General features: G+C 48.3%; 1 protein-coding gene across 2 annotated transcripts in view; it reads left to right on the top strand.

The window, feature by feature from the left end:
* Positions 1 to 24844, top strand: part of tpx2 (TPX2 microtubule nucleation factor) — a 35424-nt gene extending 10580 nt beyond the window's left edge. The window contains exons 8-16 of one of the 2 annotated variants that reach the window (XM_062051862.1): positions 4605 to 4764; positions 4826 to 4955; positions 5026 to 5245; positions 5305 to 5400; positions 6675 to 6842; positions 6915 to 7061; positions 7127 to 7238; positions 12484 to 12650; positions 24424 to 24844. In XM_062051862.1, coding sequence (XP_061907846.1) covers positions 4605 to 4764; positions 4826 to 4955; positions 5026 to 5245; positions 5305 to 5400; positions 6675 to 6842; positions 6915 to 7061; positions 7127 to 7238; positions 12484 to 12650; positions 24424 to 24534 — 1311 coding nt within the window. In that variant the 3' untranslated portion in view covers positions 24535 to 24844. Of the gene's footprint in view, positions 1 to 4604; positions 4765 to 4825; positions 4956 to 5025; positions 5246 to 5304; positions 5401 to 6674; positions 7062 to 7126; positions 7239 to 12483; positions 12651 to 24423 lie in introns of both variants that reach the window. The other variant, XM_062051861.1, reaches the window with a different exon arrangement.

Here is a 24844-nt window from a genome sequence, read left to right as displayed (position 1 = left end):
AACATATTGTGTCATTTCCTGTTGTATTACTTGTAATAAGCACATATTCTTCTGTTTCACTACTTTACATGCCTTTTGGGCCATACTAGAAATTTGGGTATGGATCCAATACCAAGTAGTTACAGGGGCAGTATCGGTCATACCAATGCTGATACTTGCCATTTTCAAGTTAATTGAATTATTCCGTGTTTGATCACAATTCTAATCAGACAAAAATAAATAAATGGTCTATTTAAATATTTAAAATCCTTTGTTGTTTGCCCTTAAAGTCCTCCAAGGAACAGTTTAACAATAATAAAAACCAAAGATGATTTTTTTTTTAGGATAAAAAACTTTGATCTGTAATATCGACCATATAATGATACTGGGCTGTCTATTTGTATCAATCCACCCGCCTTTGTTTACATTCGGTAGCTCTAGCTTGCGGTTAGCTTATCCTCCTACGGTGTTTAGTGTCTCATGTTTAGCTATTCCTTGTCCTCCAGTGATAATAATACTTGTAAGAAACATAGTCTATTTGCCGCCATGAAGACCAGGATTAATTACTTAAAGGTGACGTCATGTGAAGTTAGTTGATGTTGTGGCTGGTGCAGATAGCACTAATCCAATAGAAGTAGTAAGTCATTTTAGGACACTTTTCAATGTATCTCTTCACTGGCTTTGTTGACTTGCTAATATGGCAAGAATTGGTCAACTTCATGAAGTCTTTTGATTTTACGCTGATATTTTCAGCCAAGACACCATCTTTTTTAAAAATTAAAAAAAAATTAAAAAAAATTTAACAGAGTAGCTGCCTAGTTGGCAGAAAAGGCCAACAATACATACCCCTCCTATAAAGAAGAATCCAACAAATGCTGGTGCACATCATGGAATTGTTAACCTTTTGTCCGTTTTGAGTCACAATAGTGTGAACACGCCCTTCATAATGTCTGTCGTCCAAGAAGGAGACTGCAAACAGTTGAACACGGATTATACACAATCCTGAGGGCGCTTGTTGGAATATCATTCATTTTTGTGAGAAATATTTCCAGCATAACAGGGTCAGCAAATAATCGGTGGAGCAAAAAAGGCGGCTCACTTGACAGTACATGCTGCCACTTAATGAAGAAAAAGTCATTTAACTGATGCAGTGGCTCATTCTGTGAGCTGATGAATAATGAGCAGGGGAGAACCAGGAGGAAGTGATGCCACCTGTTTAGTAATATATGTATTTAAAATATCTACATGTCTAAATTATGTGATGCAAATGTGAGTCAAGAGCATTTTCTCTCTCTCTGGGCGGTATAGCTCGGTTGGTAGAGCGGCCGTGCCAGCAACTTGAGGGTTGCAGGTTCGATCCCCGCTTCCGCCATCCTAGTCACTGCCGTTGTGTCCTTGGGCAAGACACTTTACCCACCTGCTCCCAGTGCCACCCACTCTGCTTTAAATGTAACTTAGATATTGGGTTTCACTATGTAAAGCGCTTTGAGTCACTTGAGAAAAAGCGCTATATAAATGTAATTCACTTCACTTCACTTCACTCTCTCTCTCTCTCTCTCTCTCAGATGACAATTATGAAGAGTTAGGACGTCAAAGAAATAGCTCGGATTTAAAAATGATTTCAAATGTATTTTAAAAAGCTCCACTTAATGAGATTAGCGGTACTGTAGGTGTGTTAGGGTGAGCAAATCAGTTCAGAGTGATGTTCTATATACCAGAGGAGTTTTTACGGTGCGTTCAAGGACCGCTGAACATAGTACGCCAGAAATAGATTTGAACTGTTATGCACTTTTTAGTTACCGTATTTTCCGCACCTAAACACCTCCAATTTTGTCAAAAGCTGACAGTGCGCCTTATAATCCGGTGCGCCTTATATATGGACCAATATTGAGTCGCAACTCATTCATTTTCCCCCGTAGAAGAAGCGTGCGGTGCATGCTGGGATATATGACTGCGCGAGGCGTGCCGTTTCATTTCCATTTGTGTGTTTATGCAAAGACCCCAAAATGGCTCCCATTAAGAGACGCGCTCACGACGCAGAGTGTGGTCCGAGCTTTCAGGAAGGCAGTAATTGTCACTGAACTGCTAGACAACAGCAGCGACACTGACTCCGTTAATGACGACTTCGACGAGACGCATGTTGGATGCCGTATTCGCCCAACTGTTTAATTCGGACACTGAAGAAGAAGAATTTGAGGGATTCGTGGATGAGGAATAACTTCATAAAGTGAGCTTTACATGTTTATTTTGTGTGTTGTGTGACTAACGTTTGAGCAACGTTGTTATTGATATATTGTTATTGCTTTGCACTATTTGGAGTGTTACTATATTGTGATTGCACTAACGTTTGATTTACCGTAACAGTATCAGTTTTTTACCTGTTTATTGAAGAGGAAAAGTTCCCCTCCACTATGTGATATAAATGTTGCACTGCATATTATACCTTGCTGTTGTTAAAAGATAAACAAAACACCACATCACTGACTTTACCTCGGGGAAAATAATAAAACAGCTGTTTATTCATTTTGGGAGTGAACGGAGTTGTCAGAACGCTGCTTTGTAATCTATTAATAAAGTTTGACTGACCTATCTGACTGTTTTGTTGACATTCCCTTTAGCGCAGCTCCATCTAATGGATGCATAACGTAACCCCAGCCTCTACTGTAGCGTCTATTCTATGCGCCTTATAATGCGGTGCGCCTTATATATGAACAAAGTTTTAAAATAGGCCATTCATTGAAGGTGCGCCTTATAGTGCGGAAAATACGGTAAATGAATGTTAAAGTGCTGCAGTACAAACAAACATTCAAAACAATAAAAGCTTAGCCATGAAAACAGATCAAGAACTAAGGCTACGTTCACATGCAGGGTCGGATGACCAATGCAGATTTTTCTTTGTCAAATCCAATCTCTTTAAAGGCTGTTGACATTCCAAAAAAGGGATTTGTAATGTGAACACAATGTGACGTCGCACGCACAGAAGAAAAAATGGGTTCAGCTCTCGTCGGTCTCAGTACTGCCGCACTTGTGGCAATTTCAAGGACTTTGTGCAATCAAAGTCAACATTTTCTGAACCAAATTACTGAGGAGGAGGAAGAGGACAAGTACTTTGGCTCTGGCAGTTTTACAGGATCTCTTGCTTCCACGTCTGTAGGCGAGCAATGAGAGACATGAGTTCAGGCGAGCAATGAGAGACGTGAGTTCAGGCGAGCAATGAGAGACGGGAGTTCAGGCGAGCAATGAGAGACGGGAGTTCAGGCGAGCAATGAGAGACGTGAGTTCAGGCGAGCAATGAGAGACGGGAGTTCAGGCGAGCAATGAGAGACGTGAGTTCAGGCGAGCAATGAGAGACGTGAGTTCAGGCGAGCAATGAGAGACGTGAGTTCAGGCGAGCAATGAGAGACGTGAGTTCAGGCGAGCAATGAGAGACGTGAGTTCAGGCGAGCAATGAGAGACGTGAGTTCAGGCGAGCAATGAGAGACGTGAGTTCAGGCGAGCAATGAGAGACGTGAGTTCAGGCGAGCAATGAGAGACGTGAGTTCAGGCGAGCAATGAGAGACGTGAGTTCAGGCGAGCAATGAGAGACGTGAGTTCAGGCGAGCAATGAGAGACGGGAGTTCAGGCGAGCAATGAGAGACGGGAGTTCAGGCGAGCAATGAGAGACGTGAGTTCAGGCGAGCAATGAGAGACGTGAGTTCAGGCGAGCAATGAGAGACGTGAGTTCAGGCGAGCAATGAGAGACGTGAGTTCAGGCGAGCAATGAGAGACGTGAGTTCAGGCGAGCAATGAGAGACGGGAGTTCAGGCGAGCAATGAGAGACGTGAGTTCAGGCGAGCAATGAGAGACGTGAGTTCAGGCGAGCAATGAGAGACGGGAGTTCCTAAAACATTTTATTTTCACCCGTCTTCTGCTGTTTTTTTTTTTTCTATAACCGTCTATTTTGTCAAATAATAATGCTGCTTATCACCTTTTTGATGACGTTGTGGTCTGATGACTGCGACACATGGCATATATATCCAACTTATTTCCACATATGAAATAATGGCCTGGTCGGATATGAAACATTTGGAATTGCACTGCTCACGTGGACATGAAAAAATGCCATACAGGTCGCATTTGGGCAAAAAACTAGGAACTGACCAGCATCGTGAACAAAACCTAAGGTTAAAACATTGTCATTGAAGCATAAGAAACACCAAGCATGCACAATGGTGGCTTTTCTATTTATTTTAGTTATTTAAAAAAAAGTATTTGCACAAAAGATATCACTTTTTACTTTTTGAGCACATTCAACAATACCGTTTTAATAAACATCCCTGGAGTTATATCTACATTAAAACAATAATAGATGACTCAAGACTGATAACTTATTTGTCTTTTTTGGCTTGAGAAAAAATATTGTTTATCCTATCCTTTATCCTCTAATCAATGACATTTGATAGTTGCACTTCAAACTAACAAAATAAGTTTGATAAACTTTCATCCATTTTCTGCCGCTTGTCCCTTTTTCTTAAAATATGTTTTTGTTGAATAAATGGTAGTAATTGTGTTGGAGTAGGTGGTGTTAAAGCATCAATTGCCACAGCCCTGGGCAGGTGATGGTTATGTTTTCTCTCCCTGGACAGAGCAAGCGCCCACACCTGACGGTGCCCAGACCTGTGAATCTCGGCACCAAGAGGAAGCGCGCCAAAGACCCTTACGTGCCAACAGCTCAGCGCATAATGCAGCTGCAGCAGCGCACCCCTCAGCGCTTCCATCAGCTGAGTCGGCAGGCCATAGAAAAAGGTGTGTTTAGTTTTGCTATAGCTGAGAAAGCCGCCTGGTGACAATGCAATCCTCTCGCCAGGTCCGCCCAAAGCAAAGGGGCAGCGCCTGCAACTCACTCGGCCTCAGTCCCCCAATTTCTCCACAAGACTGAGGAGCCGCCACCCTGCTGTGAAGAGCAGCGCTCAACTGGAGGAGGAGGAGCTTCTCAAGTAAGATTATTGTTTTAATGTTGTCTATTGTGTACGCTCTCAACTGCTGTTATTGTTTGGGGGGAAAAAGGTCCAATTTCAAGGCGGTGGAGCTAAACAAAAAGATCCTGGAGCAGCAGGAGTCTCTGAAGAAGCCGGTGGCCAAGGCATCCACCGTGCAAGAGGCCTTCACCATGCACATTGAGAAGCGGCTCCAGGAGAGGCAGGCCGGCAAACCCCAAGAAGAAGAAGAAGTGCAGCCCGCCTTCAAAGCCCACCATCTGCCCAAGAAGATCCTGGAAGGGGTCGTGGTGAGTTCGAGTGTTGCGCCAAAGCAGACGTGCTTAGTTCAAGTGCTTCTTGTCCACAGGGCGTTCCAGATAGGAAGGTCATAAACCCAACTGTGCCACAGTCTCCTGCCTTCATCCTGGCCAAGAGAGCTCGCCCTGACATGAAAGTTGAAGAGGTGAGGACATAGAAAACTGCTGCTCATTCAATGTGTTAAAAGCCTTATGTCTACATTTGTGCTTCTCAAACTTTTTTTCACCTCCAAAAAACATAATGACCAATATTAAAATACAGTAGCATAGTGAAACTAAGTATTCATTAAAGACAAGGCAGAGGTTTTATTTCAGAATCAGAATAGTTTTATTGCCATTGTTTGAGAACGGGTTCACAAACTAGGAATTTTTCTTGGTGCAATGGTGCCACATATAACACATATTTGGTAATAAAAAGAGCTGTAACTGAGCTATCAGATCTTGGTACAGACTTAGAAGGAATTCAAGGAGCTGCTGTTAGGAGTTATTGTTCATGTGTCTGATGGCCGAGGGGGAAAAACTGTTGAGGTGGCGGGAGGTGTGGGTCTGGATGGAGCGTAGTCTCCTGCCTGAGGGGAGAGGGGAGAATAGCGTGTGTCCAGGGTGAGAAGAGTCAGCTGTGATCCCACCCACACGCCTCCTGGTCCTGGAGGAGAACAAGTCCTGGAGGGATGGGAGCTCGCAGCCAATCACCTTCTCAGCAGCACGTACGATGCGCTGCAGTCTATGCTTATCCTGGACTGTGGTGCCGGGGAAGCACACTAACATGTAGATTTAATGTTTGACAAGAGGAAAATAAAAGCCTGTCCTTACTTTGGCGTACCACAGTCTGAGAGTCACAGGTCTCTAGGCTTTGAAGACATTTTCATACAATTGTAGGCTTGGGCCCATCATGAAATTAACGTGAAATGCATTTTTGGCATACCATAGTATGTATGTAGCACTTGACTGTAACCACGGTGGCAGGTGAGGAAAGGCCGGTGTGTTTCCTTTTTAATGTTATGCAGAGGTACACTTGGAACCATTTTATAGACAAATGATATTACTATCAGAAAATATTTGAGAAGCACGAGATAGTAACAATTCATGTCAATGCTAACAATTGTGTGTGTATACAGACTATTGTTAGCATTTGACTATAGAGTATATAATGACTATAAAAGTGGCATTCAATTAGATTTGCTGAGGTAGAAATCCTGAATTATGTCAGCTTTTAAAGGTAAGATCTAGGCCCCTTGTGTACTCTCATTGTAGCCATCTTGTTTTGCTGACCCACCACCTAGTTTACTTGGCTTTAAAAGTCACATGACTGATTTTATGGCCCAGCCCCAAGTGGCTAATGTTGACCATGGCGGCAAGTTTAAGCAATAAACTAAAGACCGTGGAGTGCTATTAAAAAAAAGTTGGACCTTCTTTCCAGGTGAAAGCTCCCTCGCCCATCAAGCACATGCCGGTGCCTCACTTTGGTGTGACCTTTCATCCCATTCTGCCGGAGAAGCAGCACATCCAGGTGTGTCCCTTCTCTTTCGAGCAGCGGGAGCAAGCAAAGAAGAAGCAGAAGGAAACCAGGGAGCAAAAAGAAGAAGAGGTGTTGTCCTCGCTCCAAACAAGTCCTGCCTTTGATGGCAGCCATTTAACTCTCTTCTTGCCCGCCTGCCAGCTTCCAGCCTTCAAGGCTCAGCCGCTGCCACACTTTGACACGGTGGTCCTGCCAGAGAGGAAGAAGCTGGAGCCCACAAAGCCAGAACCCTTCAGGCTGCTGGCGGACCAACGTGGCTCTGTGAAGAACGAGCGCTGGGAACAGATGGTAGGTATACCTCAATCAAACACCACACCCCGGACTCCTGACTCCACCTTGTTGTTGGCCTTTAGGTGAAAGAGGAGCAGAAGAAAATGAAAGAAGCAGCAACATTTAAAGCCAGGCCTAACAAAGTCACACTCCAAGAACCTTTCCAGCCCAAAAAGGAAGATCGCACATCAGTGGGTAAGTCTTTGTAGATCCTAAAGATGTCATCCATCCATCAAATCACTTGTACAGTACGATAAGTGTGACCAGTAGATGGCAGTCACACATAAGAGACACGTGCAGACTGCAATATGACGCCAGTAAACACCAACACTTTAAATGTTCCATTGAGAATATAGAACATCACACAAAAAAATGTCAGTGTTTTAGTAGGACTTTGGTAAGCTATGAAGCTGCGCCGCTTGATGGAATGTCTGATTACATTAGCATTACAGCTAACCTAGTCAGACGTACTGTGCTTCAACATACGGTATTATTATGGTGTGTCTATAAGGACCCCAAAATAACAACTATTAAAAGACATTATCTGGAGTTTTGTTTCACAATATTATGCAAAAGCAACTTTCCTTACCTTCTGGTACCTGCTGATGTGTTTTTGGGATCTGCATAAGTCCTGAAAATGTGTGAGCGTCCACCATTGTAGTCAACAAGCATCTTCTTTTTCTCTATCTTCTTGTTATGGGACATTCATGTTGCCATTTCTAATATAAAGTAGTGTAAAGTTCTTACTTATATCTGTCAGTAAACTCACCATGAAAGCACTAAAACATACCGGTGTAGTGACTTTACATTATTCACCCAAGGAACTTGACTTATTAGAGAGTTACAGTCACGGGACACATTTCCTGTGTTGTTGTTTCTGGATGAGGAGATGCTGCTCCGTTATTGATTGAAGTCAAGTGTGAATGTCATTAAAACAGTTAGCGCCATCTTTTGACACTTCTTCCACTCCCGTCCTTGCACGCTACAACAACGATGACGCTGTCCAAGTGGAGGCACGCAAATAAGAGCGCCCACAAAACGGTGCATCCTAAAGAGAAGATGTGTAAAACATCATCAATGCAACATTTTGAGCAAAGAACCACGATTACATGTTATGTAGACCCAAAAACCCATGACCCCTTTAAAGGCCTACTGAAATGATTTTTTTTTTATTTAAACGGGGATAGCAGATCTATTCTATGTGTCATACTTGATCATTTCGCGATATTGCCATATTTTTGCTGAAAGGATTTAGTATAGAACGACGATAAAGATTGCAACTTTTGGTATCTGATAAAAAAAAGGCTTGCACCTACCGGAAGTAGCGTGACGTAGTCAGTTGAACATATACGCAAAGTTCCCTATTGTTTACAATGATGGCCGCATGAAGTGAGAGAGATTCGGACCGAGAAAGCGACAATTTCCCCATTAATTTGAGCGAGGATGAAAGATTTGTGGATGAGTAAAGTGCAAGTGAAGGACTAGTGGGGAGTTGAAGCTATTCAGATAGGGAAGATGCTGTGAGAGGCGGGGGTGACCTGATATTCAGCTGGGAATGACTACAACAGTAAATAAACACAAGACATATATATACTCTATTAGCCACAACACAACCAGGCTTATATTTAATATGCCACAAATTAATCCTGCATAAAAACACCTACGTGTTTGTTATGCTAGCTCCTAGCTCCTCTGCTAGCTCCTAGCTTCATAGAACACGCCAATACAATTCAAACACCTGATCAACACACACAATCACTCAGCCCAAAAGACCGTTTACCTAACCCAAGGTTCATAAAGCTTATATATTTTTAAAAAGTTACGTACGTGACGCGCACGTAGGTACGGTACGTGTTATGCTAGCTCCTCTGCTAGCTCCTAGCTCCATAGAACACGCCAATACAATTCAAACACATGATCAACACACACAATCACTCAGCCCAAAAGACCGTTCACCTAACCCAAGGTTCATAAAGCTTATATATTTAAAAAAAGTTACGTACATACGCAAAAAAAAGCCAAAGCTGCATACTCACAGTAGCACGTCTGCGTCTTTGTCATCCAAATCAAAGTAATCCTGGTAAGAGTCTGTGTTGTCCCAGTTCTCTACAGGCGTCTGTGTATCGAAGTCAAATGTCCTCCTGGTTAGAGTCTCTGTTATCCGAGTTCTTCCATCTTGACTGCATCTTTCGGGAATGTAAACAAAGAAGCGCCGGCTGTGTACTGTTGTTGCTGACTACGTTCGAAAAATACGTCCATTTCGCACCGACAACTTTCTTCTTTGCTTGCTCAGCTTCCTTCTCCATAATGCAATGAACATGATTGAAACAGATTCACGAACACAGATGTCCAGAATACTGTGGAATTATGAAATGAAAACAGAGCTTTTTCGTATTGGCTTCAATGTGGAAGGCATACCCGTGTTCCCCGGTCTACGTCACGCGCATACGTCATCCTCAGAGGCGTTTCGAACCGGAAGTTTAGCGGCAAATTTAAAATGTCACTTTATAAGTTAACCCGGCCGTATTGGCATGTGTTATAATGTTAAGATTTCATCATTGATATATAAACTATCAGACTGCGTGGTCGGTAGTAGTGGCTTTCAGTAGGCCTTTAACGCGCCTTATAATCCGCTGTGCCCTATGGTCCCAAACATCCAGTAGTTTATAATCCAGTGTGCCCTATGGTCCCAAACAACCAGGAGTTTATAATCCAGTGTGCCCTATGGTCCCAAACATCCAGTAGTTTATAATCCAGTGTGCCCTATGGTCCCAAACAACCAGTAGTTTATAATCCAGTGTGCCCTATGGTCCCAAGCATCCAGTAGTTTATAATCCAGTGTGCCCTATGGTCCCAAACATCCAGTAGTTTATAATCCAGTGTGCCCTATGGTCCCAAGCATCCAGTAGTTTATAATCCAGTGTGCCCTATGGTACCAAACATCTAGTAGTTTATAATCCAGTGTGCTTTATGGTCCCAAACAACCAGTAGTTTATAATCCAGTGTGCCCTATGGTCCCAAACATCTAGTAGTTTATAATCCAGTGTGCCCTATGGTACCAAACATCTAGTAGTTTATAATCCAGTGTGCCCTATGGTCCCAAACATCCAGTAGTTTATAATCCAGTGTGCCCTATGGTCCCAAACATCCAGTAGTTTATAATCCAGTGTGCCCTATGGTCCCAAACATCCAGTAGTTTATAATCCAGTGTGCCCTATGGTCCCAAACAACCAGTAGTTTATAATCCAGTGTGCCCTATGGTCCCAAACATCCAGTAGTTTATAATCCAGTGTGCCCTATGGTCCCAAACAACCAGTACTTAACATTATTTTGCTGTATTTAGTTAAGCATTTAGTTTTCCAATGTGAAAGAATGAATTCATATACTTACAATTCATTTCTGATTGTCATTTGACTTCGTACTTTGACCGTCCATCCATCCATCCATCTTCTTCCGCTTATCCGAGGTGGGGTCGTGGGGGCAGCAGCCTAAGCAGGGAAGCCCAGACTTCCCTCTCCCCAGCCACTTCGTCCAGCTCTTCCCGGGGGATCCCGGGCGTTCCCAGGCCAGCCGGGAGACATAGTCTTCCAAACGTGTCCTGGGTCTTCCCCGTGGCCTCCTACCGGTCGGACGTGCCCTAAACACCTCCCTAGGGAGGCGTTTGGGTGGCATCCTGAGCAGATGCCCGAACCACCTCATCTGGCTCCTCTCCATGTGGAGGAGCAGCGGCTTTACTTTGAGCTCCTCCCGGATGACAGAGCTTCTCACCCTATCTCTAAGGGAGAGACCTGCCACCCGGTGGAGGAAACTCATTTGGGCCGCTTATACCCATGATCTTGTCCTTTCGGTCATAACCCAAAGCTCATGACCATAGGTGAGGATGGGAACGTAGATCGACCGGCAAATTGAGAGCTTTGCCTTCCGGCTCAGCTCCTTCTTCACCACAACGGATCGATACAGCGTCCGCATTACTGAAGACGCCGCACCGATCCGCCTGTCCATCTTGCCATCCACTCCTCGTGAACAAGACTCCGAGGTACTTGAACTCCTCCACTTGGGGCAGGGTCTCCTCCGCAACCCGGAGATGGCACTCCACCCTTTTCCGGGCGAGAACCATGGACTCGGACTTGGAGGTGCTGATTCTCATCCCAGTCGCTTCACACTCAGCTGTGAACCGATCCAGTGAGAGCTGAAGATCCTGGCCAGATGAAGCCATCAGGACCACATCATCTGCAAAAAGCAGAGACCTAATCCTGCAGCCACCAAACCAGATCCCCTCAATGCCTTGACTGCGTCTAGAAATTATGTCCATAAAAGTTCTGAACAGAATGGGTGACAAAGGGCAGCCTTGGCGGAGTCCAACCCTCACTGGAAACGTGTCCGACTTACTGCCGGCTATGCGGACCAAGCTCTGGCACTGATCATACAGGGAGTGGACCGCCACAATCAGACAGTCCGATACCCCATACTCTCCGAGCACTCCCCACAGGACTTTCCGAGGGACACTGTCGAATGCCTTCTCCAAGTCCACAAAGCACATGTAGACTGGTTGGGCAAACTCCCATGCACCCTCAAGGACCCTGCCGAGAGTATAGAGCTGGTCCACAGTTCCACGACCAGGACAAAAACCACACTGTTCCTGCTGAATCCGAGGTTGGACTATCCGGCATAGCCTCCTCTCCAGTACACCTGAATAGACCTTACCGGGAAGGCTGAGGAGTGTGATCCCACGATAGTTAGAACACACCCTCCGGTTCCCCTTTTTAAAGAGAGGAACCACCACCCCGGTCTGCCAATCCAGAGGTACCACCCTTGATGTCCATGCGATGCTGCAGAGTCTTGTTAACCAAGACAGCCCCACAGCATCCAGAGCCTTAAGGAACTCCGGGCGGATCTCATCCACCCCCGGGGCCTTGCCACTGAGGAGCTTTAACTACCTCAGCAACCTCAGTCCCAGAAATAGGAGAGCGTATGGATGTGAAATGATCTTCAATGTGGTCCTAAAGTCTGTATGGATGTGAAATGATCTTCAATGTGGTCCTAAAGTCTGTATGGATGTGAAGTGGAACATGGTTACTAGTTAGTTATACTTCCAAACATGTGTAGAAGTGGAACATGGTTACTAGTTAGTTGTACTTCCAAACATGTGTAGAAGTGGAACATGGTTACTAGTTAGTTGTACTTCCAAACATGTGTAGAAGTGGAACATGGTTACTAGTTGTACTTCCATACATGTGTAGAAGTGGAACATGGTTACTAGTTAGTTGTACTTCCAAACATGTGTAGAAGTGGTTACTAGTTAGTTGTACTTCCAAATGTGTGTAGAAGTGGTTACTAGTTAGTTGTTCTTCCAAACGTGTGGACCATGGTTACTAGTTAGTTGTACTTCCAAACATGTGGACCATGGTTACTAGTTAGTTGTACTTCCCAACGTGTGTAGAAGTGGAGGCCTTCCAGCTGGCGACTGAGCGGCGAGCGCGAGAGCGCAGTGACTTCCAGCAGATGTTGTTCCAGAAGGAGGCGCTCTCTGCTCGCATGGAGGATCAACTCAGACGTCAGGAGGAGGACAAACACAAGATGGAGCTCACCAAACTACGACAGGAACAAGTACGTACTACACTCTTCTTAGGTCTGGGTTCTTGCACACACTCACATTCTTTGTAACACTCCTCTTAGGTCTGGGTTCTTGCACACACTCACATTCTTTGTAACACTCATCTTAGGTCTGGGTTCTTGCACACACTCACATTGATGAATACTTTTTTACTTCTTTTGATGAATATTTTCTCAATATTTCTGCATTTCTGTTCTTTCACTTTTTGGGGGTTTGATAAATGTTTAGTGACTGGGTGATGTTAAATGTTTAGTGACTGGATGATGTTAAATGTTGAGTGACTGGCTGATGTTAAATGCTTAGTGACTGGATGATGTTAAATGTTTAGTGACTGGATGATGTTAAATGTTGAGTGACTGGCTGATGTTAAATGCTTAGTGACTGGATGATGTTAAATGTTTAGTGACTGGATGATGTTAAATATTGAGTGACTGGATGATGTTAAATGTTGAGTGACTGGCTGATGTTAAATGCTTAGTGACTGGATGATGTTAAATGTTTAGTGACTGGATGATGTTAAATATTGAGTGACTGGATGATGTTAAATGTTTAGTGACTGGATGATGTTAAATATTGAGTGACTGGCTGATGTTAAATGCTTAGTGACTGGATGATGTTAAATGTTTAGTGGCTGGCTGATGTTAAATGTTTAGTGACTGGCTGATGTTAAATGTTTAGTGACTGGATGATGTTAAATGTTTAGTGACTGGATGATGTTAAATGTTTAGTGACTGGATGATGTTAAATGTTTAGTGACTGGATGATGTTAAATGCTTAGTGACTGGATGATGTTAAATGTTTAGTGGCTGGCTGATGTTAAATGTTTAGTGACTGGATGATGTTAAATGTTTAGTGACTGGATGATGTTAAATGCTTAGTGACTGGATGATGTTAAATGTTTAGTGACTGGATGATGTTAAATGTTTAGTGGCTGGCTGATGTTAAATGTTTAGTGACTGGATGATGTTAAATGTTTAGTGGCTGGATGATGTTAAATGTTTAGTGACTGGATGATGTTAAATGTTTAGTGGCTGGATGATGTTAAATGTTTAGTGACTGGATGATGTTAAATGTTTAGAGACTGGATGATGTTAAATGTTTAGTGACTGGATGATGTTAAATGTTTAGTGACTGGATGATGTTAAATGTTTAGTGACTGGCTGATGTTAAATGTTTAGTGACTGGCTGATGTTAAATGTTGAGTGACTGGCTGATGTTAAATGCTTAGTGACTGGATTATGTTAAATGTTTAGTGGCTGGATGATGTTAAATGTTTAGTGACTGGATGATGTTAAATGTTTAGTCACTGGATGATGTTAAATGTTTAGTGACTGGATGATGTTAAATGTTTAGTGACTGGATGATGTCACATTTAGGAAAAGGTATTTGACTAAGGAGCTGCTATCACCACTTGACATTTGAGGCGATACGGCACCTGGGAGTCGATGCTTGTACTTGATAATAGAATGTAACATTTAGCATATAATAATTGTATTTAGTTTTTAGTATCATTTCACTTTCTTAGCTGTGTTGCTGTATTCTGTCATTAGGTTGCGCCCTACAAAGTGCTTATACTGTAAGTCATTTGATTGAGACTTTTATTAGTAGGTTGCACAGTGAAGTACATATTCCGTACAATTGACCACTAAATGGTAACACCCCAATAAGTTTTTCACACTTGTTTAAGTCGGGGTCCACTTAAATTGATTCATGATACAGATATGTACTATCAGATATACTATCATCATAATAGTCATCACACAAGATATGTTTCCTCTCTGCTCTCCCGCTGATGTTTCCTCTCTGCTCTCCCACTCATGTTTCCTCTCTGCTCTCCCACTCATGTTTCCTCTCTGCTCTCCCGCTCATGTTTCCTCTCTGCTCTCCCACTCATGTTTCCTCTCTGCTCTCCCACTCATGTTTCCTCTCTGCTCTCCCGCTGATGTTTCCTCTCTGCTCTCCCACTCATGTTTCGTCTCTGCTCTCCCGCTCATGTTTCGTCTCTGCTCTCCCGCTCATGTTTCCTCTCTGCTCTCCCGCTCATGTTTCCTCTCTGCTCTCCCGCTCATGTTTCCTCTCTGCTCTCCCGCTCATGTTTCCTCTCTGCTCTCCCGCTCATGTTTCCTCTCTGCTCTCCCGCTCATGTTTCCTCTCTGCTCTCCCGCTCATGTTTCCTCTCTGCTCTCCCGCTCATGTTTCCTCTCTGCTCTCCCGCTCATGTTTCCTCTCTGCTCTCCCGCTCATGTTTCCTCTCTGCTCTCCCGCTCATGTTTCCTCTCTGCTCTCCCGCTCATGTTTCCTCTCTGCTCTCCCGCTCGTGTTTCCTCTCTGCTCTCCCGCTCGTGTTTCCTCTCTGCTCTCCCGCTCGTGTTTCCTCTCTGCTCTCCCGCTCGTGTTTCCTCTCTGCTCTCCCGCTCATGTTTCCTCTCTGCTCTCCCGCTCCTGTTTCCTCTCTGCTCTCCCGCTCATGTTTCCTCTCTGCTCTCCCGCTCATGTTTCCTCTCTGCTCTCCCGCTCATGTTTCCTCTCTGCTCTCCCGCTCATGTTTCCTCTCTGCTCTCCCGCTCATGTTTCCACTCTGCTCTCCCACTCATGTTTCCACTCTGCTCTCCCACTCATGTTTCCTCTCTACTCTCCCGCTGATGTTTCCTCTCTGCTCTCCCGCTGATGTTTCCTCTCTGCTCTCCCGCTGATGTTTCCACTCTGCTCTCCCGCTGATGTTTCCTCTCTGCTCTCCCGCTCATGTTTCCTCTCTGCTCTCCCGCTCATGTTTCCTCTCTGCTCTCCCGCTCATGTTTCCACTCTGCTCTCCCGCTCATGTTTCCTCTGCTCTCCCGCTGATGTTTCCTCTGCTCTCCCGCTCATGTTTCCTCTCTGCTCTCCCGCTCATGTTTCCTCTCTGCTCTCCCGCTCATGTTTCCTCTCTGCTCTCCCGCTCATGTTTCCTCTGCTCTCCCGCTCATGTTTCCTCTGCTCTCCCGCTCATGTTTCCTCTCTGCTCTCCCGCTCATGTTTCCTCTCTGCTCTCCCGCTCATGTTTCCTCTCTGCTCTCCCGCTCATGTTTCCACTCTGCTCTCCCGCTCATGTTTCCACTCTGCTCTCCCGCTGATGTTTCCTCTGCTCTCCCGCTCATGTTTCCTCTGCTCTCCCGCTCATGTTTCCACTCTGCTCTCCCGCTGATGTTTCCTCTCTGCTCTCCCACTCATGTTTCCTCTCTGCTCTCCCACTCATGTTTCCACTCTGCTCTCCCGCTCATGTTTCCTCTCTGCTCTGCCGCTCATGTTTCCTCTCTGCTCTCCCGCTCGTGTTTCCTCTCTGCTCTCCCGCTCGTGTTTCCTCTCTGCTCTCCCGCTCATGTTTCCTCTCTGCTCTCCCGCTCATGTTTCCTCTCTGCTCTCCCGCTCCTGTTTCCTCTCTGCTCTCCCGCTCGTGTTTCCTCTCTGCTCTCCCGCTCATGTTTCCTCTCTGCTCTCCCGCTCGTGTTTCCTCTCTGCTCTCCCGCTCGTGTTTCCTCTCTGCTCTCCCGCTCGTGTTTCCTCTCTGCTCTCCCGCTCGTGTTTCCTCTCTGCTCTCCCGCTCGTGTTTCCTCTCTGCTCTCCCGCTCGTGTTTCCTCTCTGCTCTCCCGCTCGTGTTTCCTCTCTGCTCTCCCGCTCGTGTTTCCTCTCTGCTCTCCCGCTCGTGTTTCCTCTCTGCTCTCCCGCTCGTGTTTCCTCTCTGCTCTCCCGCTCGTGTTTCCTCTCTGCTCTCCCGCTCGTGTTTCCTCTCTGCTCTCCCGCTCCTGTTTCCTCTCTGCTCTCCCGCTCCTGTTTCCTCTCTGCTCTCCCGCTCATGTTTCCTCTCTGCTCTCCCGCTCATGTTTCCTCTCTGCTCTCCCGCTCATGTTTCCTCTCTGCTCTCCCGCTCATGTTTCCTCTCTGCTCTCCCGCTCATGTTTCCTCTCTGCTCTCCCGCTCATGTTTCCTCTCTGCTCTCCCGCTCATGTTTCCACTCTGCTCTCCCACTCATGTTTCCACTCTGCTCTCCCGCTCATGTTTCCTCTCTGCTCTGCCGCTGATGTTTCCTCTGCTCTCCCACTCATGTTTCCTCTCTGCTCTCCCGCTGATGTTTCCTCTGCTCTCCCGCTGATGTTTCCTCTCTGCTCTCCCACTCATGTTTCCTCTCTGCTCTCCCACTCATGTTTCCACTCTGCTCTCCCGCTCATGTTTCCTCTCTGCTCTGCCGCTGATGTTTCCTCTGCTCTCCCACTCATGTTTCCTCTCTGCTCTGCCGCTCATGTTTCCTCTCTGCTCTGCCGCTGATGTTTCCTCTGCTCTCCCACTCATGTTTCCTCTCTGCTCTGCCGCTGATGTTTCCTCTGCTCTCCCACTCATGTTTCCTCTCTGCTCTGCCGCTCATGTTTCCTCTCTGCTCTGCCGCTGATGTTTCCTCTGCTCTCCCACTCATGTTTCCTCTCTGCTCTGCCGCTGATGTTTCCTCTGCTCTCCCACTCATGTTTCCTCTCTGCTCTGCCACTCATGTTTCCTCTGCTCTCCCGCTCATGTTTCCACTCTGCTCTGCCGCTGATGTTTCCTCTGCTCTCCCACTCATGTTTCCTCTCTGCTCTGCCGCTCATGTTTCCTCTCTGCTCTGCCGCTGATGTTTCCTCTGCTCTCCCACTCATGTTTCCTCTCTGCTCTGCCGCTGATGTTTCCTCTGCTCTCCCACTCATGTTTCCTCTCTGCTCTGCCACTCATGTTTCCTCTGCTCTCCCGCTCATGTTTCCTCTCTGCTCTCCCGCTCATGTTTCCTCTCTGCTCTCCCGCTCATGTTTCCTCTCTGCTCTCCCGCTCATGTTTCCTCTCTGCTCTGCCGCTCATGTTTCCTCTCTGCTCTGCCGCTGATGTTTCCTCTGCTCTCCCACTCATGTTTCCTCTCTGCTCTGCCGCTGATGTTTCCTCTGCTCTCCCACTCATGTTTCCTCTGCTCTGCCACTCATGTTTCCTCTGCTCTCCCGCTCATGTTTCCTCTCTGCTCTGCCGCTGATGTTTCCTCTGCTCTCCCACTCATGTTTCCTCTCTGCTCTGCCGCTCATGTTTCCTCTCTGCTCTGCCGCTGATGTTTCCTCTGCTCTCCCACTCATGTTTCCTCTCTGCTCTGCCGCTGATGTTTCCTCTGCTCTCCCACTCATGTTTCCTCTCTGCTCTGCCACTCATGTTTCCTCTGCTCTCCCGCTCATGTTTCCTCTCTGCTCTCCCGCTCATGTTTCCTCTCTGCTCTCCCGCTCATGTTTCCTCTCTGCTCTCCCGCTCATGTTTCCTCTCTGCTCTCCCACTCATGTTTCCTCTGCTCTCCCGCTGATGTTTCCTCTCTGCTCTCCCGCTCATGTTTCGTCTCTGCTCTCCCGCTCATGTTTCCTCTCTGCTCTCCCGCTCATGTTTCCTCTCTGCTCTCCCGCTCATGTTTCCTCTCTGCTCTCCCGCTCATGTTTCCTCTCTGCTCTCCCGCTCATGTTTCCTCTCTGCTCTCCCGCTCATGTTTCCTCTCTGCTCTCCCGCTCATGTTTCCTCTCTGCTCTCCCGCTCGTGTTTCCTCTCTGCTCTCCCGCTCGTGTTTCCTCTCTGCTCTCCCGCTCGTGTTTCCTCTCTGCTCTCCCGCTCATGTTTCCTCTCTGCTCTCCCGCTCCTGTTTCCTCTCTGCTCTCCCGCTCATGTTTCCTCTCTGCTCTCCCGCTCATGTTTCCTCTCTGCTCTCCCGCTCATGTTTCCTCTCTGCTCTCCCGCTCATGTTTCCTCTCTGCTCTCCCGCTCATGTTTCCTCTCTGCTCTCCCGCTCATGTTTCCTCTCTGCTCTCCCGCTCATGTTTCCTCTCTGCTCTCCCGCTCATGTTTCCTCTCTGCTCTCCCGCTCATATTTCCTCTCTGCTCTCCCGCTCATGTTTCCACTCTGCTCTCCCACTCATGTTTCCTCTCTACTCTCCCGCTGATGTTTCCTCTCTGCTCTCCCGCTGATGTTTCCTCTCTGCTCTCCCGCTGATGTTTCCTCTCTGCTCTCCCGCTCATGTTTCCTCTCTGCTCTCCCGCTCATGTTTCCTCTCTGCTCTCCCGCTCATGTTTCCTCTCTGCTCTCCCGCTCATGTTTCCACTCTGCTCTCCCGCTCATGTTTCCTCTGCTCTCCCGCTGATGTTTCCTCTGCTCTCCCGCTCATGTTTCCTCTCTGCTCTCCCGCTCATGTTTCCTCTCTGCTCTCCCGCTCATGTTTCCTCTCTGCTCTCCCGCTCATGTTTCCTCTGCTCTCCCGCTCATGTTTCCTCTGCTCTCCCGCTCATGTTTCCTCTGCTCTCCCGCTCATGTTTCCTCTGCTCTCCCGCTCATGTTTCCTCTGCTCTCCCGCTCATGTTTCCTCTGCTCTCCCGCTCATGTTTCCTCTCTGCTCTCCCGCTCATGTTTCCACTCTGCTCTCCCGCTCATGTTTCCACTCTGCTCTCCCGCTCATGTTTCCACTCTGCTCTCCCGCTCATGTTTCCACTCTGCTCTCCCGCTCATGTTTCCTCTCTGCTCTCCCGCTCATGTTTCCTCTCTGCTCTCCCGCTCATGTTTCCTCTCTGCTCTCCCGCTCATGTTTCCTCTCTGCTCTCCCGCTCATGTTTCCTCTCTGCTCTCCCGCTCATGTTTCCTCTCTGCTCTCCCGCTCATGTTTCCTCTCTGCTCTCCCGCTCATGTTTCCTCTCTGCTCTCCCGCTCATGTTTCCTCTCTGCTCTCCCGCTCATGTTTCCTCTCTGCTCTCCCGCTCATGTTTCCTCTCTGCTCTCCCGCTCATGTTTCCTCTCTGCTCTCCCGCTCATGTTTCCTCTCTGCTCTCCCGCTCATGTTTCCTCTCTGCTCTCCCGCTCATGTTTCCTCTCTGCTCTCCCGCTCATGTTTCCTCTGCTCTCCCGCTCATGTTTCCACTCTGCTCTCCCGCTCATGTTTCCACTCTGCTCTCCCGCTGATGTTTCCTCTCTGCTCTCCCACTCATGTTTCCTCTCTGCTCTGCCGCTGATGTTTCCTCTGCTCTCCCACTCATGTTTCCTCTCTGCTCTCCCGCTGATGTTTCCTCTGCTCTCCCGCTGATGTTTCCTCTCTGCTCTCCCGCTCATGTTTCCTCTCTGCTCTCCCACTCATGTTTCCACTCTGCTCTCCCGCTCATGTTTCCTCTCTGCTCTGCCGCTGATGTTTCCACTCTGCTCTCCCGCTGATGTTTCCACTCTGCTCTCCCGCTGATGTTTCCACTCTGCTCTCCCGCTGATGTTTCCACTCTGCTCTCCCGCTGATGTTTCCTCTCTGCTCTCCCGCTGATGTTTCCTCTCTGCTCTCCCACTCATGTTTCCTCTCTGCTCTCCCACTCATGTTTCCACTCTGCTCTCCCGCTCATGTTTCCTCTCTGCTCTGCCGCTCATGTTTCCTCTCTGCTCTGCCGCTGATGTTTCCTCTGCTCTCCCACTCATGTTTCCTCTCTGCTCTCCCGCTGATGTTTCCTCTCTGCTCTCCCACTCATGTTTCCTCTCTGCTCTCCCACTCATGTTTCCACTCTGCTCTCCCGCTCATGTTTCCTCTCTGCTCTGCCGCTGATGTTTCCACTCTGCTCTCCCGCTGATGTTTCCACTCTGCTCTCCCGCTGATGTTTCCACTCTGCTCTCCCGCTCATGTTTCCTCTCTGCTCTCCCGCTCATGTTTCCTCTCTGCTCTCCCGCTCGTGTTTCCTCTCTGCTCTCCCGCTCGTGTTTCCTCTCTGCTCTCCCGCTCGTGTTTCCTCTCTGCTCTCCCGCTCCTGTTTCCTCTCTGCTCTCCCGCTCATGTTTCCTCTCTGCTCTCCCGCTCATGTTTCCTCTCTGCTCTCCCGCTCATGTTTCCTCTCTGCTCTCCCGCTCATGTTTCCTCTCTGCTCTCCCGCTCATGTTTCCTCTCTGCTCTCCCGCTCATGTTTCCTCTCTGCTCTCCCGCTCATGTTTCCTCTCTGCTCTCCCGCTGATGTTTCCACTCTGCTCTCCCGCTCATGTTTCCTCTCTGCTCTCCCGCTCATGTTTCCTCTCTGCTCTCCCGCTCATGTTTCCTCTCTGCTCTCCCGCTGATGTTTCCTCTCTGCTCTCCCGCTGATGTTTCCTCTCTGCTCTCCCGCTCCTGTTTCCTCTCTGCTCTCCCGCTCATGTTTCCTCTCTGCTCTCCCGCTCATGTTTCCTCTCTGCTCTCCCGCTCATGTTTCCTCTCTGCTCTCCCGCTCATGTTTCCTCTCTGCTCTCCCGCTCATGTTTCCTCTCTGCTCTCCCGCTCATGTTTCCTCTCTGCTCTCCCGCTCATGTTTCCTCTCTGCTCTCCCGCTCATGTTTCCTCTCTGCTCTCCCGCTCATGTTTCCTCTCTGCTCTCCCGCTCATGTTTCCACTCTGCTCTCCCGCTGATGTTTCCACTCTGCTCTCCCGCTCATGTTTCCACTCTGCTCTCCCGCTCATGTTTCCACTCTGCTCTCCCGCTCATGTTTCCTCTCTGCTCTCCCGCTCATGTTTCCTCTCTGCTCTCCCGCTCATGTTTCCTCTCTGCTCTCCCGCTCATGTTTCCTCTCTGCTCTCCCGCTCATGTTTCCTCTCTGCTCTCCCGCTCATGTTTCCTCTCTGCTCTCCCGCTCATGTTTCCACTCTGCTCTCCCGCTGATGTTTCCACTCTGCTCTCCCGCTGATGTTTCCTCTCTGCTCTCCCGCTCATGTTTCCTCTCTGCTCTCCCGCTCATGTTTCCACTCTGCTCTCCCGCTCATGTTTCCACTCTGCTCTCCCGCTGATGTTTCCTCTCTGCTCTCCCGCTCATGTTTCCACTCTGCTCTCCCGCTGATGTTTCCTCTCTGCTCTCCCGCTGATGTTTCCTCTGCTCTCCCAATCATGTTTCCTCTCTGCTCTCCCGCTGATGTTTCCTCTGCTCTCCCGCTGATGTTTCCTCTCTGCTCTCCCGCTGATGTTTCCTCTCTGCTCTCCCGCTCATGTTTCCTCTCTGCTCTCCCGCTCATGTTTCCTCTCTGCTCTCCCGCTGATGTTTCCACTCTGCTCTCCCGCTGATGTTTCCACTCTGCTCTCCCGCTCATGTTTCCTCTCTGCTCTCCCGCTCGTGTTTCCTCTCTGCTCTCCCGCTCGTGTTTCCTCTCTGCTCTCCCGCTCGTGTTTCCTCTCTGCTCTCCCGCTCCTGTTTCCTCTCTGCTCTCCCGCTCCTGTTTCCTCTCTGCTCTCCCGCTCCTGTTTCCTCTCTGCTCTCCCGCTCATGTTTCCTCTCTGCTCTCCCGCTCATGTTTCCTCTCTGCTCTCCCGCTCATGTTTCCTCTCTGCTCTCCCGCTCATGTTTCCTCTCTGCTCTCCCGCTCATGTTTCCTCTCTGCTCTCCCGCTCATGTTTCCTCTCTGCTCTCCCGCTCATGTTTCCTCTCTGCTCTCCCGCTCATGTTTCCTCTCTGCTCTCCCGCTCATGTTTCCTCTCTGCTCTCCCACTCATGTTTCCACTCTGCTCTCCCGCTCATGTTTCCTCTCTGCTCTGCCGCTGATGTTTCCTCTGCTCTCCCACTCATGTTTCCTCTCTGCTCTCCCGCTGATGTTTCCTCTGCTCTCCCGCTGATGTTTCCTCTCTGCTCTCCCACTCATGTTTCCTCTCTGCTCTCCCACTCATGTTTCCACTCTGCTCTCCCGCTCATGTTTCCTCTCTGCTCTGCCGCTGATGTTTCCTCTGCTCTCCCACTCATGTTTCCTCTCTGCTCTGCCGCTCATGTTTCCTCTCTGCTCTGCCGCTGATGTTTCCTCTGCTCTCCCACTCATGTTTCCTCTCTGCTCTGCCGCTGATGTTTCCTCTGCTCTCCCACTCATGTTTCCTCTCTGCTCTGCCGCTCATGTTTCCTCTCTGCTCTGCCGCTGATGTTTCCTCTGCTCTCCCACTCATGTTTCCTCTCTGCTCTCCCGCTCGTGTTTCCTCTCTGCTCTCCCGCTCGTGTTTCCTCTCTGCTCTCCCGCTCGTGTTTCCTCTCTGCTCTCCCGCTCATGTTTCCTCTCTGCTCTCCCGCTCCTGTTTCCTCTCTGCTCTCCCGCTCATGTTTCCTCTCTGCTCTCCCGCTCATGTTTCCTCTCTGCTCTCCCGCTCATGTTTCCTCTCTGCTCTCCCGCTCATGTTTCCTCTCTGCTCTCCCGCTCATGTTTCCTCTCTGCTCTCCCGCTCATGTTTCCTCTCTGCTCTCCCGCTCATGTTTCCTCTCTGCTCTCCCGCTCATATTTCCTCTCTGCTCTCCCGCTCATGTTTCCACTCTGCTCTCCCACTCATGTTTCCTCTCTACTCTCCCGCTGATGTTTCCTCTCTGCTCTCCCGCTGATGTTTCCTCTCTGCTCTCCCGCTGATGTTTCCTCTCTGCTCTCCCGCTGTTTCCTCTCTGCTCTCCCGCTCATGTTTCCTCTCTGCTCTCCCGCTCATGTTTCCTCTCTGCTCTCCCGCTCATGTTTCCTCTCTGCTCTCCCGCTGATGTTTCCACTCTGCTCTCCCGCTCATGTTTCCTCTCTGCTCTCCCGCTCGTGTTTCCTCTCTGCTCTCCCGCTCGTGTTTCCTCTCTGCTCTCCCGCTCGTGTTTCCTCTCTGCTCTCCCGCTCGTGTTTCCTCTCTGCTCTCCCGCTCGTGTTTCCTCTCTGCTCTCCCGCTCGTGTTTCCTCTCTGCTCTCCCGCTCATGTTTCCTCTCTGCTCTCCCGCTCATGTTTCCTCTCTGCTCTCCCGCTCATGTTTCCTCTCTGCTCTCCCGCTCATGTTTCCTCTCTGCTCTCCCGCTGATGTTTCCACTCTGCTCTCCCGCTCATGTTTCCTCTCTGCTCTCCCACTCATGTTTCCTCTCTGCTCTCCCGCTCATGTTTCCTCTCTGCTCTCCCGCTCATGTTTCCTCTCTGCTCTCCCGCTCATGTTTCCTCTCTGCTCTCCCACTCATGTTTCCTCTCTGCTCTCCCGCTCATGTTTCCTCTCTGCTCTCCCGCTGATGTTTCCTCTCTGCTCTCCCGCTCATGTTTCCTCTCTGCTCTCCCGCTCATGTTTCCTCTCTGCTCTCCCGCTCATGTTTCCTCTCTGCTCTCCCGCTCATGTTTCCTCTCTGCTCTCCCGCTGATGTTTCCACTCTGCTCTCCCGCTCATGTTTCCTCTCTGCTCTCCCGCTCATGTTTCCTCTCTGCTCTCCCGCTCATGTTTCCTCTCTGCTCTCCCGCTCATGTTTCCTCTCTGCTCTCCCGCTCATGTTTCCTCTCTGCTCTCCCGCTCATGTTTCCTCTCTGCTCTCCCGCTCATGTTTCCTCTCTGCTCTCCCGCTGATGTTTCCACTCTGCTCTCCCGCTCATGTTTCCTCTCTGCTCTCCCACTCATGTTTCCTCTCTGCTCTCCCGCTCATGTTTCCTCTCTGCTCTCCCGCTCATGTTTCCTCTCTGCTCTCCCACTCATGTTTCCTCTCTGCTCTCCCGCTCATGTTTCCTCTCTGCTCTCCCGCTCATGTTTCCTCTCTACTCTCCCGCTCATGTTTCCTCTCTACTCTCCCGCTCATGTTTCCTCTCTGCTCTCCCGCTCATGTTTCCTCTCTGCTCTCCCGCTGATGTTTCCACTCTGCTCTCCCGCTGATGTTTCCTCTGCTCTCCCGCTGATGTTTCCTCTCTGCTCTCCCGCTCATGTTTCCTCTGCTCTCCCGCTCATGTTTCCTCTCTGCTCTCCCACTCATGTTTCCTCTCTGCTCTCCCACTCATGTTTCCTCTCTGCTCTCCCACAGGTCCACAAGGCACAGCGCATTCGTCACTACAAGACGGTGGAAGTGAAGAAGAGTGAAGCGGCTCTCACAGTCCCAAAGTCCCCAAACTTCTCTGATCGCTTCCGCCTATAATCTCTTTTTTTAAAATCGCTATTCGTATATTTTTTCCCATTGCAATAAAGTTTTGTATTCTATGTAACCAGTGACTGATTAGTCAGTTGATGGCTCTTTGCTTAAAGAATTTGTCCCTTTTTTGTTGTTTTTATCCATTTTTAAATGGCCAATAACATGTTCTGAGTATTTTAAATGTGTACGTGACACGCTTGCTCTATTAGTTAAATTAAATGTGCACATAAACGCCTGGTGTGATTGTATGCGATTTAAAGGTGGCCTGAAATGACCCGTCTTGGTCACATGGTCCAATAAACACAAGGAATCTCCA

Source organism: Entelurus aequoreus, linkage group LG07 (genome assembly GCF_033978785.1).
Source record: "Entelurus aequoreus isolate RoL-2023_Sb linkage group LG07, RoL_Eaeq_v1.1, whole genome shotgun sequence".
NCBI lineage: Eukaryota > Metazoa > Chordata > Actinopteri > Syngnathiformes > Syngnathidae > Entelurus > Entelurus aequoreus.
Note: the sequence above shows the minus strand (reverse complement) of the source record. Positions and strands in the feature narration are given on the sequence as shown.